At 49.9% G+C, this 15,759-nt stretch overlaps 2 protein-coding genes across 2 annotated transcripts in view; both read left to right on the forward strand.

Moving 5' to 3' along the window:
- The window catches only part of LOC118021074 (cadherin-23-like), a 328,706-nt gene extending 319,275 nt beyond the window's left edge, over positions 1–9,431 (forward strand). Inside the window, 2 exon segments of the mRNA XM_035021097.1 lie at positions 8,357–8,578; positions 8,853–9,431. Coding sequence (XP_034876988.1) covers positions 8,357–8,578; positions 8,853–9,029 — 399 coding nt within the window. The 3' untranslated portion in view covers positions 9,030–9,431.
- Positions 9,432–13,287: 3,856 nt separating this feature from the next.
- Positions 13,288–15,452, forward strand: LOC117998255 (cadherin-23-like). Its single transcript, XM_034986966.1, has 3 exons — positions 13,288–13,306; positions 14,609–14,742; positions 14,943–15,452. The coding sequence occupies exons 1-3, from the start codon at positions 13,288–13,290 to the stop codon at positions 15,450–15,452; spliced, it is 663 nt and encodes a 220-aa protein (XP_034842857.1).
- Positions 15,453–15,759: the final 307 nt, after the last annotated feature.

Below are 15,759 nucleotides of genomic sequence, written 5' to 3' on the forward strand. Positions count from 1 at the left end.
ACACACACACACACACACACGGCACAGGGCCAGGGATACACAACAGGCTTGGCCCATCCCCACAGATGCACGTGTGTACGCATCTGGTAGATGTCCCGTAGGAAGTCATCAGGGCTCCTCTCCAGCTAGGCCCCAGGATCACTTCCCACTTTGCACCCTCTCTAGCTCCCTGTGCCCTGGATATCCATAGGACAGTCACGCACCCCCCTCCCCAGTCCTCCACTCCTGCACCCCCAGCCAGCACTGGCCCCACGAGTGGGGTCTCCCGCCTCCCCTCTCCCTCAGGGCTCAACTCAAGTCCTTCCCCTTCCCCAAGGGTCCTGAGCTTCCCCACTGGGCACCCCTCCAGGCCTCACTGTTCACACTCCCTTCCGCTGTCACACCCAAGTTGCCAACCAGCTGATTTGCACCTGGGCATACCTGTCTGCCTGAGCTAGACTGTGAACTTTGGGGGACCAGAGCCTCTGCCTGAGGATTCTGAGTCCCTGGCCCAAAATTGGGCACAGAGAAGGTGTTTAAAGCACTCTTATCTGAATGGACAAACGGATAACTGAGCAAGGGGCTTCCTAAATGAAGGAATGGGGGTGGCAGTGGCTAGGGCCAGGGGTCAGGGGAAGGAGGGGCACAGCCATTGTACTGTTTACTCCAGCCTTGCTGAAGCTTCTAAGGGCTTTGATGGCCCACTAGCTGTCTTGAGCTCACACGGCCCCAGGCTGAAGGACAGAGGACAGCCAGAGTCCACCTGGGGTGGGAATCAGGGTAGTGGAACTGAATGGTAGCCAGGAATTCTGGGTGCCCCCTGGGTGACTTCGCCCTAGTGAGAGGCTCTCTGGGAGCTCTCAGTCCTCATCCTGGGACGGGAAGGCTATACAGAGGAAAGGTGGGCGTCGTGCTTTTATTACATGGCCAGTCCCCCTGAGACGGGCCAGTGACTGCCAGGACATAACTGGGTCCTTCATCATGATCCTGACCTTGTGAACCCATGTTGGGAAACAGCCCAGGGCCTTTCCTTTTGGCAAAGTGTTAGCTCTTCTACCCATAGGAGGAAGAAAACCGATTGCAATCAGGTGGATCCTGGGCCCTCTTCCATCCGCGGCCAGCTTCTGACAGAGGTGAGGTGGGGAGTCACTGAAGGGTGACACCCTAGAGCACCTGGCCTCTCCCAGACCACCCTTGAGACCAGACTCCCTCGGTTCCAGCGCCTAGAAGGTGGATAAAGAGAGCACGGGATTATCTATCGGGAGGGAAGCCACGGCCAGCCGTCCCCTCCTTCAGTGGGCTAGAACACCTGAGCTCCCCTCCACTTCCTTCCTCCCTGCCCCACTGCCAACTAGTGAGCCTCCTGGGTTTGCATCAGAGTGAGACACAGAGGCATTGCCCAAGGTGTGGGCATGTCCAGAAACCTGAAGCACTGTTTCCTAAGTGCCAGGGCAGGAAGGACTCAGCTGGGAGGGCCTTTGGGGCACTGACTTCCTCCTTATTCCAGAGGCCGCAGGAAGCCAGACCCACCTCTCCCTCCCATGCTCAGGCCTGGTTGCAGAGAGAAGGGGCTCTGTGGGGCAGCCCCTTCTCCCAGCCCCTGCAACCTCCCTGTTGGTAAGACCAACTTCTGGGAGTCTGGGGAAGTGGGGCAGGCCAGCACCACGACTCCCTTCTGTGAGGCTGGAAAGAGCCCCTTCCCTGCAAGGTGGCACTCTTGGGCTCTACTGTCATCTCAGAGGTCTTGGGAGGACTCCATGCGGGGCTCCTGTGGGTGGTGAGTGCTCACAGCTGCATCCAGGACCATGCGGAGCCATGAAATGAACACTGGCCTTCCTAGATGGTCATCTTTTCTCCAGCATTTGAGGCATCCACCCTTTATTGACATATAATTGACGTACAATATTCTACTAGTTTCGAGTGTATATCCTAGCGATTCAATATTTTATACATTGTGAAGTGATCCCTGGGCTAAGTCTAGTCACCATCTGTCACCATACAAAGTTATTGCAATATTATTGACTCTATCCTCTATGCTGTACTTTTCATCCCCGCGGCTTATTTATTTTGTAAGTGGAAGTTTGTACCCCTTAATCCCCTTCACCTAGTTCACCTGCCCCCCCCACCCCTCCCCGCTCTGGTAACCAGCAATTTGTTCCTGTATCTGTAAGTCTGTTTCTGTTTCATTTTGTTCTGTTTGTTCGTTTGTGTTTTTTATTCTACACGTAAATGAAGTCATACGGCATTTTTCTTTCTTTATCTGACTTATTTCACTTAGCATAATATTCTCTAGATCCATCCATGTTTTCACAATGGCAAGATTTCATTTTTTAATGGCTGAGTCATCTTCCATTGTATATATATACCACATCTTCTGTATCTGTTCATCTATCAGTGGACACTTGGGTTGCTTCCATAATTTGGCCATTGTAAATAATGCTGCCGTAAACATCTGGGTACATGTATCCCTTGGAATTAGTGTTTCTGTATTTTGGGGGTAAATACCCAGTAGTGTGATTACTGGATCATACAGTAGTTCTATTTTTAACTTTTTGAGGAACCTCCATACGGTTTTCCACAGTTTGCATTCCCACCAACAATGCACAATCGTTCCTTTTTCTCCACATCCTCACCAACACTTGTTTCGTGTGTGTGTGTGTGTTTTATTTTAGCCACTCTGACAGGTGTAAGGTGGTATCTCATCGTGGTTTTGATTTGTATTTCCCTGATGATGAGTGATGTTGAGCATCTTTCCATGTGTCTGTTTTCCATCTGGATGTCTTCTTTGGAGAAATGTCCGTTCATTTCTTCTGCCCATTTTTTTAATTGGATTATTTGTTTGGGGAGTGTTGAATTGTTTAAGTTCTTTGTATATTTTGGATACTAACCCTTTATCGGATATGTCACTTGCAAATATCTTCTCCCATTCTATAGGTTGCCTTTTAGTTTTGTTGATTGTTTCCTTCCCTGTATAGAAGCTTTTTATTTTGATGTAGTCCCAATAGTTTATTTTTGGTTTCATTTTTCTTGCCACAGGAGACATATCTAGAAAACTGTTGCTACGGCCGATGTCAGAGACATTATTGCCTGTGCTCTCTGCTAGGATTTTTATGGTTTCAGGTCTCACATTTAGGTCTTTCATCCATTTTGAATTTATTTTTGTGTTTGGTGTAAAAAAGTGGTCTAGTTTCATTCTTCTGCATGTAGCTGCCCAGTTTTCCCAGTACCATTTGTCGAAGAGATTTTTTTCCCACTGAATATTCTTTCCTGCTTTGTCAAAGACTAATTGACCATATAATTGTGGGTTTATTTCTGGGACTTCTATTCTGTTCCATTGAACTAGAACACTTGTGATTTTTCTTTTTCTTTTTTTTTTTTTTTTTTTGTCTTTTTGATAAGAGCCATAATGACAGGTATAAGGTGATATCTCATTGTGGTTTTGATTTTGCATTTCCGTGATGATGAGTAATGTTGAGCATCTTTTCATGTGCCTATTGGCCGTCAGTATGTCTTCTTTAGAGAAATGTTTATTCAGGGTGCCTGGGTGGCTCAGTCATTAAGCGTCTGCCTTCAGCTCAGGTCGTGATCCCAGGGTCCTGGGATTGAGCTTTGCATCAGGCTGCCTGCTCCGCGTGAAGCCTGCTTCTCCCTCTCCCACTCCTCCTGCTTGTGTTCCCTTTCTAGCTGTCTCTCTCTGTCAAATAAATAAATAAAATCTTTTTAAAAAATGTCTATCAAGCCCTCTGCACATTTTTTATTCGGGTTATCTGGTTGTTAAGGTGTGAGTTTTTTATATATTTTAGATATTAACCCCTTATTGGAGATATGATTTGCAATTATCTTCTCCCATTTAGTAGTTGCCTTTTTGTTTTGTTGATGGTTTGTATGCAAACTTTTTTGTTTGATGTAGTCCTGTTTGTTTATTTTAGCCTTTGTTGCCCTTGCCTCAAGGGAGTGAGCCAAAAAAAAATATTGCTAAGACTGATGTCAAAGAGCTCACTGCTTAGGTTCTCTTCTAGGAATTTTGTGGTTTCAGGTCTTACATTCAAGTCTTTAATCCATTTTAAATTTCTTCCCATTGTATATTCTTGCCTCCTTTGTCATAGATTAATTGACCATATATGCCTGAGGTTTTTTCTGGACTCTCTGTTTTATTCTATTCATCATCTGTGTGTCTGTTTTTGTGTCAGTATCACACTATTATGATTACTGTAGCTTTGTAGTACAGTTTGAAACCAGGGGTCATGATCTTCCCAGTTCTGTCCTTTTTCAAGATTGCTTTGGCTATTGGGGGTCTTTTGTGGTTTCATACAAATTTTAGGATTCTTTGTTCTAGTTCTGTGAAAAATGCCTTTGGTATTTTGATAGGGATTGCACTGAATCTGTGGATTCCTTTGGATATTACGGACATTTTAACAATATTAATTCTTACAATCCATGAGCGTGGTATATCTTTCCATTTTTTGTGTGTCATCTTCAATTCCTTTCATTAATGTCTTACAGGTCTTTCACTTCCTTGGTTAAAATTATTCCCAGGTATTTTATTCTCTATGATGTAATTGTAAATGGGATTGTTTTCTTAATTTCTCTTTATGATAGCTTATTATTAGTACATAGAAACAATCAATTCATGTATGTCGATTTTGTATCCTGTGACTTTATTGAATTCATTTATTAGTTCTTTTTTTTTTTAAGATTTTATTTATTTATTTGACAGAGAGACATAGTGAGAGAGGGAATTGAAGCAGGGGGAGTGGGAGAGGGAGAAGCAGGCTTCCTGCTGAGCAGGGAACCCAATGTGGGGCTCCATCCCAGGACGCTGGGATCATGACCTGAGCTGAAGGCAGATGCTTAATGACTGAGCCACCCAGGTGCCCCTCGTTTATCAGTTCTAATAGTTTTTTGGTGGAGTTGTTAAGGTTTTCTATGTATAGTAGCATGTCATCTGCAAATAATAACAGTTTTATTTCTTCCATTCCCAATTTGGATGCCATTTATTTCTTTTTCTTGTCTAATTGCTGTGGCTAAGACTTCCAATACTATATTGAATAAAAGTGGTAAGAGTGGACATTCTTGTCTTATTTCTGATCTTAGAGGAAAAGCTTTCCGCTTTTTGACATTGATGATGCTAGCTGTGGTTTTGTTATATATGGCCTTTATTGTGATGAAGTATGTTCCTTCTATACAATTTTGTTTAGAGTTTTTATCATAAATGGGTGTTGAATTTTGTCAGATGCTCTTTTTGCCTCTATTGAGATTATCATATGATTTTTATCCTTCGTTTTGCTAACATAGTGTATCAGGTTGATTGCTCTGTGGATGTCGAACCATTCTCACATCCCTGGAATAAATGCCACTTGATTGTGGTGTGTGATCCTTTTAATGTATCGTTGAATTCAGTTTGCTAATTGTTGAGGATTTTTGCATCTATGTTCACCAGGGATATTGGCCTGTAATTTTCTTTTTCATCATGTCTTTGCCTGGTTTTGTATCAGGGCAATCCCAGCCTCACAAAATAAGTTTGGAAGCATTCCTTCCTCTTCAACTTTTTAGAATAATTGAGGAGGTTAACTCCTAACTCTTCTTTAAATATTTGGCAGAATTTACCTGCAAAGCTGTCTGGTGCTGGACTTTTGTTTTGGGAGGAGTTTTAAAATTACTGATTAAATTTTATTACTTGTAATCAGTCTATTCCAATTTTCTGTTTCTTCATAATTCCATCTCAAAAGATTACATTTCCTACTTTTTAGTTTCATTGACCTTGCTATTGTTTTTTAAGTCTCTGCTTATTGCCACTCTGGTCTTTATTTCTTCCTTTTACTAACTTTGGGCTTTGATTGTTCTTTTTCTAGTCCCTTTAGGTATAAAGTTAAATTGTTTATTTGGGATTTTCTCTTGTTTCTTGAGGTACACCTGTATAACTATGAACTTTCCTCTTAGAACTGTTTTTGCTTTCTCCCACAAATTTTAGAAAGTTGTATTTTCATTTTCATTCATCTCAAGGTATTTATTTTCCCTTTGATTTCTTCATGGACCCATTGTTGTTTAGTAACATGTTGTTTAGCCTTTACGTATTTGTGTTTTTTTAAAGTTTTCTTCTTGTAATTGATTTCTGGTTTCATACGCTCATGGTCAGAAAAGATGCTTGATATGATTTCAGTCTTCTTGAATCAAGACTTGTTTTGTGGCCTAACATGTGATCTATCCTGGAGAATGATCCATGTGTACTTAAAAAGAATGTGTATTCTGTAGTTTGGGGATGAAATGTTCTGTATATACCTATTAAGTCCATCGGGTCTAATGTGTAGTTTAAGGCCAATATCTCCTTGTTGATTTTCTGTCTGGATGACCTATCCATTGATGTAAGTGGGGCATTGAAGTCCTCTACTATTATTGTATTACTGTCCATTTTTTAAAATCCCTATGAGCTTTCAAAGATAACATGAGAGATTTTGAAGATATTTCCTTCTTAAGACAGACACTCCAGAGTATTCCTCAGACTTTGTGCAAGTTCCCTCTCTGGTAGAAAAGTTTGAGCAATGTTAAAATAATGCATTTCCCCTCTCTGTGTGATTATTGTTTTTATAAAGACTCATTGAGATTCTAAGACCCAGAAGAATGCCTCCCCGATGGTGGGATTTAGTCCACGTGACTGATGACAGCAGACCAGAACTCCAGAATATTTGAGCTGGAAGGAACTGTAGATATCAAGTCAGGTTCTTTATTAACAGAAAAGGTCCAAAAAAGGAAATGGGATATGCCCAAGGTCACAGAGCTCCATCTCAAGGGTGCCAACCCTACCTGCTTTGGAAACAACTTTAGCAACCACCTAACACCCACGCCTCCAAGATCCACAGCTGCAGCTCAGTGGACTCATTGCCTCCTCAGGGGCAATGAAAATCTTCTTGGGTTTAGGTCTGCTGCCCACCTGTCCCTCCACAGGTGGTTCTAGAGCCACCCAAGGTGGGTTCCAAAGCCCCAGGAAAAAGAGGTGCACAAGCTGTCTACATCCAGCTTTTTGTATCATTTGCTTTCTGTTCTGTGGCCTTGGCAATGGTCTAGTCATATTCTCTCTACCCAGACATCTTTGCAGTTATTATAAACTTATTATCTTATATTAGTCACTAATCATAGCTTGTATTAGTCAAGGTCCCAGCAGGAAACAGATGGCACACTCAGGGCTCAACTGAAGAGAGTTTAATGGGGGGACTGTTTACAGACAGCTGGTGAAGCACCAATAGACTAGCAACTGCAGGAAGCCATTACCACCCACACATCCAAAAGGACAATAAGAGGAGGTGAGTTGCATGAGCCCAGTGGGAGCTGGAGTCATGGGAGAAGGGCCACCCAGCAGGAAAAACACAGCCACTGGCAGAACTACAGGGAGGAAAGGAAGGAATGTGGAAGAAATGCCCCACCTCTCTTTCTTCCCTCCTCCTGGCTTCTGCCAGGACCTCCTGTTGGTGAAACCCATCTGGAAGCCAGATGGCAAGGGAGCCCAGATGAGATGGCCCACAGGGGATGTCCTCCCAGGTGGAGAAGCAGAGAATGGAAGGGGGGCAGCGCGAGGGACAGAGAATATCAGCACGTGACTAATTTCCTTCTCTCATTTATTTACTCTGCTCGCAAAATGCCACATCTGTCATCTCTCTATGGTTCTTGAGTGCCGATCACTGAGTTCCAACTGGCTGGACATTCCATGTGGTCTGATTAGACCAAGTATCAGCCAGAAATGGCCAATTGCAGGAGAACATGTTGCAGAAAATGTTGTTGCAGTGAAGTCATGTTCTGTAAGCTTTATTCTTCATGGTTCAACAAATTCTGCCCATTTAAGTGCCCGAAACCCAATGTCTTCCCTTTTAAAAATGCTGAAAATGGGTATTTCTTCATTTACATGAGCAGTGGGTGAAGCTTAATACGGTGTTGGAATGAGAACATCACATTCATGCCTTTGGTGATCTGGCAGGAGGCCCAGGGTCAGTAAGGCCCCAGCCCAACCAAAGCTGTCGCTGGGGGTGGTTACTAGGGTTCATCTCATACACTAATTTGAATCGCTAGGTCGCTGTGCTGACAAGGATCATGAGGCTGTTTCTAGCCTCAGCAGTGCCACGATTGATTAGTGATGTCTGCTGTGGACACAGACAAAGCTATGGTGGTGCCATCTTGGACCTAAACTGTTACCTAGCTTGGCTTTTGGAGGAACCTCTCTGATTTCCTCCTCTACCAGCCTGTGACTTCCTACCCTCTCATTCTTCTTTCTTTCTCTCACCATATTGGATCATTCTAAGTGATCCCAGCCTAGGAGACTATCCAGCCAGGTCCATCTCGACCCCTCTAGCTAGCTGACCAAGGAACCTGACCACACTCTTCTTCACAGGCCACCACTCACGTGTACGTGACCATCGTGGACGAGAACGATAATGCACCAGTGTTCCAGCAGCCCCACTACGAGATCTTACTGGATGAGGGCCCAGACACAATCAACACTAGCCTCCTCACCATCCAGGCGCTAGACCTGGACGAAGGGCCCAATGGCACAGTAAACTATGCCATTGTTGCAGGCAATATCATCAACACCTTCCGTATCGACAGACACACGGTCAGCAACTGATGGTGGGGTTTAGGAGGAGGCTCAGGTGGCTAAGGGGATTGGAAGGGACCTCAATGACATCATGGGAGGTGGGAGCAGAGCAAAGATGGAGTCTGGGAGGAAAGTGTGGGGGCAGCCAGTGCAGAAGGAAGCAAAGCTTGTGGGATGGCAACAGGGGTTCCCCATCATGGCCGGGATGTCAGAGCACGCTTCCTGGGGTGGTCTGAGGTGCCTCAGACCCACCACCCATTGATCCACCCTTGTCCCCTCTGTTATCCCCCAGGGTGTCATCACTGCTGCCAAGGAACTGGACTATGAGATTAGCCATGGCCACTACACTCTGATCGTCACTGCCACGGACCAGTGCCCGATCTTGTCTCAGCGCCTCACCTCTACCACCACGGTGGGTGGGTGGGACATAGCCTCAACGTGGGGGAGGACAGGGCCCAGAAAGCTCTAATGGGGAAGGGGAAAAGGGAAGATTGTCCAGGAGAAACACCTAAATCCAAGAGCCCTGTCCTGGTCTTGGCAACTCAGCCAAATTTGCTGTGTGACTTTGAGGAGGTTACTGAACTTCTCTGCGTGGCTGCATCTGTCAGACAGATGATGACACCTGCCTTCCTCCCCTTCATGGGAAGAGTACAAACTCTGGTCAAACCAACAGAAGCTCATACCCCTGCTCTTCGGCTCCCTAGCTGTGTGACTCTAGGCAAGTCATTTAGCCTGCCTGAGCTGCGTTTTCCGCCTCCATGAAATGGAGATAGTAGAGACTTGTCAGGGCTGTGGGCAGAGTGGATGAGACCATGGGAAATGACCATAGTGGGGCAATAAATAGAAATGTGTAGCATTATTATGAACAATACGACGATTATGCCCATAAAAAGGCTTTGACAATGACAGTAACTTATCCATAGGCATAGCTTAAAAGCCCCCCCAACCAACCATGATCCCTGAGGATTCTTGCATCAGCCCCCTGAGACAGGATTATCAGACCCACTTTACAGATGAGGGAACTGGGCTCAGCACAGGGCTAGCCGGGATGCAGCCCCAGCTATGCTTGTCCACCATCTCAGGCACTTGTGAACGTGAATGACATCAATGACAATGTGCCCACCTTTCCCCGGGACTACGAGGGGCCGTTTGATGTCACCGAGGGCCAGCCGGGGCCCCGAGTGTGGACCTTCCTGGCCCATGACCAGGACTCAGGCCCCAACGGGCAGGTGGAATACAGCATCGTGGATGGAGACCCTCTGGGTGAGTGGGGCCTGAGCCAGGCATGGAGGGCAGAACAACCTGGGGGCCTCTGCCCCACCCCACTTAGGAGTCGTGGCCTTGCGCTCTCTGGGCCTCAGTTTCCCCACCCACAAGATGATGGAAATACTCTTCTCCCCACCCCTTCTTCACAGGGATATATGAGAACATTCTGAAATCTGAGACTGGTAGCCTTGGAGGGGTCAGAGACCCCTTTGAGAATCAGATAGAAAATGCCCCTGCGTCATACCCAGAGGAAAGACTCCAGGGCGGAGGGAGGATGAATATCCTTGCCCCAAACCTTCAGGAACCCCCAGATGCATTCAGCACCCAGATTTTTCCACACAACTTGTTACCATGAATAGGCTTCACAGCTACCTCGGTGCTTGTCCTCAGGTGAAGAGCAGGGCTGGCCGTGGCCACAGCGGTTCCTCAAGTCAGTTTCTACTCATTTCTGCTGAGTCAGAATTTCAAACTCAAAGGCCTGCCAGTGTCAGGCCGGGGACACACATGGGGGAAGGGGTCCAGGCAAGACAGTAGGGAGTAGTGGGGGCTGTGATGGCCACGCTCAACTCTGGCCAGTGTGGCTATGTCAACATGCAGGCCCACAGGGGCGAGGTCTTCCCACCTTAAAGACAAAAGCTAGAAATCCAAATCTTTGTGAAACATCCTGATTTTCAATTGATCAATTGATCATTCAATAAATATTTATTGAGCACCTACCATATGCCAATCATATTCCAGGTGCTGAGGATGCGGGATGGTACAAACAGACACGCGTTCCAGTGGGAAGACACAGGCGAGGAACCTAGGTGGCTGAGGAGATAACTTAGTATGTTGGGAGGTGCTAAGTGTTATGGAGAAACATAAAGCCAAGAGATGGGACATGCCAGGCGAAAGCTGCAGTTCTGGATAGGGTGCTCAGGGAGGAGGTGACATTTGAGCAAAGACCTGAAGGAAGGAGGAGCGGGTCATGTGGACATCTGGGGAAGACCATTCCAGGCAGAGGGAACAGCAAGTGCAAAGGCCCTGAGGCCAGACACGCCTGGCATGTTCACATGTGTGAACGCCAGTGGCTGGTGTGAAGTCGAGCGAGCGGAGGAGCAGGAAGGAATGAGGTCAGAGAGGTAGTAGCTCCAGATGTTCTTGGGCCTTGCTAACCATGATGAGGACACGGCTTTGGGTCCGAGTGATCTGGGAACCATAGGAGGGCTTAGAGCACAGGAGGCACACAATTGGACTTAGCTGTTACGAGGGCCACTCCTGATTCCCGTGCTCAGAACAGACCGTTGAGGTTAAGGAGTGGGAGCAGGGGGACCACAGGAGCCTATTGCAGTCACTCAGGCTACAGATGGTGTAGCTGGAACCAGGCTGCTCGCACCAGAGGTGGTGACGGTGAAGTAGACAGAGCTCGGGTATATCTCAGAGCTGGAACCAACAGGATGTGCTGACTTATTAGATGTGGAGAAAGTCTAAGATGACACCAGGCTTTCGGTCTGAGCAACTGGAGAGAGAGGGCACGACCGTCTGCTTGTGGGGAGGCTGCAGCGGGAGCAGGTGTGGGGGATGAGGGGAGCTCTGAGATGTCAGGTGGGGCTTAGATGCACAAGCCAGGGGTTCAGGAGGGAGGTCTCCGCTGGAGGCAGGTACCTGGGAGCTGTCAGCACAGAGATACGCAAAGCCACGAGAGGCAAGGCCCGCACTGGGGAGGAAGACAGACGAGAGCTCCAAGGGTAGAATCCGCCATCAGGAGGCTAAAACTCCACCTCTGTAGGGCAAGACTTGGAGCCCCTGCTACCCTGAGCTTGCAGGAGGCCACTCCGTTCTGACAGGCCACCCTTTCATGTCCCAAAGTCCCTTCTCTGGCCAAGCCCTGTGTCTTCCTTTCCCAAAACCAGCACAGTGAGGGACTTTCTCTGTTATTCTCACAACCATAGAGGCCTTATCATTGCACGGGAGTTCCAGCGCCTGTTCGGGAGGCTGCCGAAGCTTCATTGAGGGGCGTCTGCCGGCCAAGCGGCTGAGTCCCTTCCTAGCAAGAGGCCCTCACTGCACCCAGCTTTGGGGTACAGGGCTCACACCTGTATCGGAACAAACTGTAGACGGCTCCATACCATGGATTTTTGGAGCCTTGAGCCAAACCTCCCAGTTAAATTGACACATGATCACGGCCAGCCATAGGAATTAAGGGTCATGTGGGGTGTCCCAGGAGACTGAGAGGCACCCCCTACCCACCTGGCGGAGTAAGAGAAGCTTGGAGTCCCCTTCCCCTAGGAAGGAAGAGCCCAAAGATAACTTCAGGATCACAGAGCACTGCCCCATTTCAGGATAGACAAGGGAAGGCTGGGGTGGGGGGGAGGAAGGGGTAACCTGGGGGCATGGCTGAATGGCTCCCACAAGGCACAGCGTCCACTCCCCGCAGCGCCTCCTACCTCCAGGTTCAGTGACACCACGGTGGTAACTTGAAAACCTGACATGCTACGCATCAGGATGGTTTTCTGTGGAGAGCCGGCTGGGTGACACACGGAAGGGAGAGGCACATGCCCTGGGCCACCCAGCTCCCAGCACTGCAGCCTGAGCCTGGAGGGGCTCCTGTGGCTGGGGAGACATCAGGGACGACAGGGTTCTCGCGAGCCCCACCAGGCTCTGCAGAGGACATACGTGGTCAAGCAATAGTTGGGAAACAGGCCCTATCCCCTGGAGCCCCTCCTGCTAACCTTGGCCTTCTCGGGACCTCCAGCTGTCCCTTCCAGTCAAGCCCGCTCCGTCCATCCTCATCCTCCCTGAAAGCCCCCACTTCCTTCAGAGAACTGCCTGGGCTTCCTTTCCGGGTCCCTGTAATGACACCAAGACCTGCCATGGGTCCAGCACACATGACGTCGACCAGGCCTTGTCCGGTCCCAGCGCCACCATGCAATGGTACCTCTTTATTGGCCCATTTTCCATATGAGGACATCGAGGCAAAGCTCAGTCACATGCCCACGGGCACATGGGAGTGAAGTCAGGATGCAGATGGAAAGCCTCTGTATTGAACCCCTGTCTCCAAAAGGAGTGGAATGCTGGGGAGTTCCCTGGGGGCAAGCTGCCGAGAATAATGAGTCCTGGAGTCCTTGGCCTGTCCACCTCTCCAATCTGCGGTCCTTGAGCTGATCTCATGGGGGTCTAGCTTGGGCCCAGTCCCCCAGAGCCTTAGGCCTGGCCTTCTGAGCTCTCAGAACCCTTTTCCTTCCTTCGAGAGGGTGGCTGGCTTTGGAGAAAGGGTCGGAGGCCATCTGTTCACACATGGTCAGGGGCCCAGGTAGGGCTGGGAAACCCCGAGAAAGGGAATCCCCAACTCTTGTGAGACCTTGGAGTGTCAGGCTCAGGAAATCCTGCTTCCGACAGCTTCCACCCCCCTGGGAGGGTGTGGCCTGTGAGGCTGTGGGTGGTGGGGGGCACAAAAGGGCTGTTCGGGAGTCAGGGCAGCAATGGCAGGGGACAGGGATGGTGAGGTAGGATGGGAAGGAGAGGCAGAGGGAATTGTTGGCAGTTAAGGCCCCCATCCTTGCCATGCCCCTGTGTGCTGTGTGTCCACGAGCAAGTCAGTGCCCCACCCTGGGCCTTTCCCCCAGGTGTCAGAGGAAAAGTGAAGGAAGGTTTTTCTCTCTGTCCCCAGTTCCTGGGGCATGCATAGAGGCAGCCCCCCTTCCTCACATCCACCCCACCTCCCTCACTCCCCTTCCCTGCCCTTCTCCTACCCACCCGGGCTCCCATCTGCTCCCCTCTGCCCTTCCCCTCCACCCGCTCCCTGTGCTCAGCCTTCTCTCCCAAACCTCCCGCCCTGGTCCACTCTGATCAGGTGTCTAGAAAGACCACCGTTCCATGGATGCAGCAGGCTGAGGCCCAGAGCCCTGGATTTGAATACTGGTTCTGAAATGAACTTGCTGTGGGAGCTCAGACAAGGTGTCACCCTTCTCCGGACTCTCGATTCATTTTCCAAAGGACACGAGGGCCTGGGTGGTCTCTGAGGTCCCTTCCAGGCCAGTCTGAGAATCTGAGGTTCTTGCTGTAGACACTCTCATACATCCGGCCCCCTCGGCCAGGCCGAAATGAGGACTGAAGCCAAAGGGCCAGCTGAGGGCTTTCCAAAACATCAAAGACAAGAAGTCAGGTCTGACGAGAGGCCAAGAGGTGGCCCCGGGCCTGGCAGAACCCTGTTGACAGACCAGCTGTGGCTCAAGACCAGGGCTGTATGGAGGGCAGCTGGGGGCTTCCCTGCCCTCAGTCACTTCCGCTCTGTCCTGCCCTGTGCATCACCACTAGCAAGCCGTCCCTTGGGAGTAAGCTTTGCCCTTTCCCCATTTTCCAAGACGTGGTATCTGGAAGGGGCTGTACATCACCAAGTACCCGAGACCTTCATTAATCATTTTCTGATCAAGAGTGGTGAGAGGATGCTTGTGTAGAAAGGGGCCCCCACTTTTTTCGACATAACCGTCTTACTTAGGGTCAGTCCCTGTCCTGCGTGTGGCCCAGGGAAGGGAACTGAACCGGTGTCTCAGGCACGCTGGGGTAGAAGTGGGCCCATGAGCACCTGCAGCCCAAGCAGCAATCTGTCCCCCTCACTCCCGCCCTGCCCAGCCCTTGGCAGGCTCGCTGAGGATCTGAAGCTGGGGGCACGGGAGGCCCCGCACCCAGCTGTCCTCCACCCCTGGTGAGTAAGGCTCGCTAGAGGAAGCAGGGAGAGGCCAGGGCTTTCCACAGCTCCTGGCCATTCCCAGCTCACTCCAGCCTCCCCTGGGCAACACCCAGGGGAATTTGTGATCTCTCCTGTGGAGGGGGTGCTGCGGGTCCGGAAGGATGTGGAGCTGGACCGGGAGACCATTGCCTTTTACAACCTGACCATCTGTGCCCGCGACAGGGGGGTGCCTCCTCTCAGCTCCACGGTGAGTCTAGGGGCTCCCCTCACTGCCCACCTCAACTCTCCATAGAGGTTCCTATTAATATGCCCACCCTTGTGCCCAGAGAGGCCCCAGGCTGACCTGTAGCCAGTCCAGACCCGCAGAGCCCCTAACAGGCTGGCCAGTGCCTCTCGGGGCTCACTGGGGCCTGGCGGTCATGGCCATTCAGAGCTCTCCCCACCCAGCCAGCCAGGCCTCCGCACCTGTCACTCTGCCGTTTCCCCCCTGCCCTCTGCCCGGCTCTGCCCCTTTGCCCTTTCGGCTTGCTTCTTATCCTCATTTTCATCTTCATGCCTTTTTTATTATCCTTGTCTTCCTCTTCCTCTTCCTTCTCCATGGCCGCCTGCGCCTTTCCTTCGTCAATCACTGCCCCGCCCCCTCGCTCGCCTGCCCCATCTCGCGCCCATCACTTCCTCCTCTTCCCCAACACGCCCCAGATGCTGGTGGGGATTCGGGTGCTGGACATCAATGACAATGACCCTGTGCTGCTGAACCTGCCCATGAACATCACCATCAGTGAGAATAGCCCCGTCTCCAGCTTCGTTGCCCGTGTCCTGGCCAGTGACGCCGACACTGGCTGCAACGCGCTCCTCACCTTCAACATCACCGCAGGCAACCGAGAGCGGGCCTTCTCCATCAACGCCACGGTAGGGAGGCCCCCAGGGTTCCTTCTCAACAGGAGGGCCCAGCCCTAGAGGCTTTCTGCTCTGCTGTCTGGGCGTCTTCGGGTTCAATTTCCTCCTCGAGCCTCCGTCCTCTGCTGGGACAGGGGAGTCTCTGGGTCGTGTGGAATCTTGGATTTCCAGCTGAGCCATCTCTGGGGTCCCCGTCACCCCCAAGGCTTGCCATGTGCAGAGATGGGGCTGGAGCCTCAGTTCCATTTGGTTTATTACCAAGATGCACCGGGAAGTCCTCATTGTCCTCTTGGAGTATTACCAGCTTCTAGCACCACGGGGTTCTCAGGGGGCCCACCCGTCTCCGAGAGCAAGACCCGGGCATTGG

Source organism: Mirounga leonina, unplaced genomic scaffold (assembly GCF_011800145.1).
Source record: "Mirounga leonina isolate KUSES-001 unplaced genomic scaffold, KU_Mleo_1.0 Mir_114, whole genome shotgun sequence".
NCBI lineage: Eukaryota > Metazoa > Chordata > Mammalia > Carnivora > Phocidae > Mirounga > Mirounga leonina.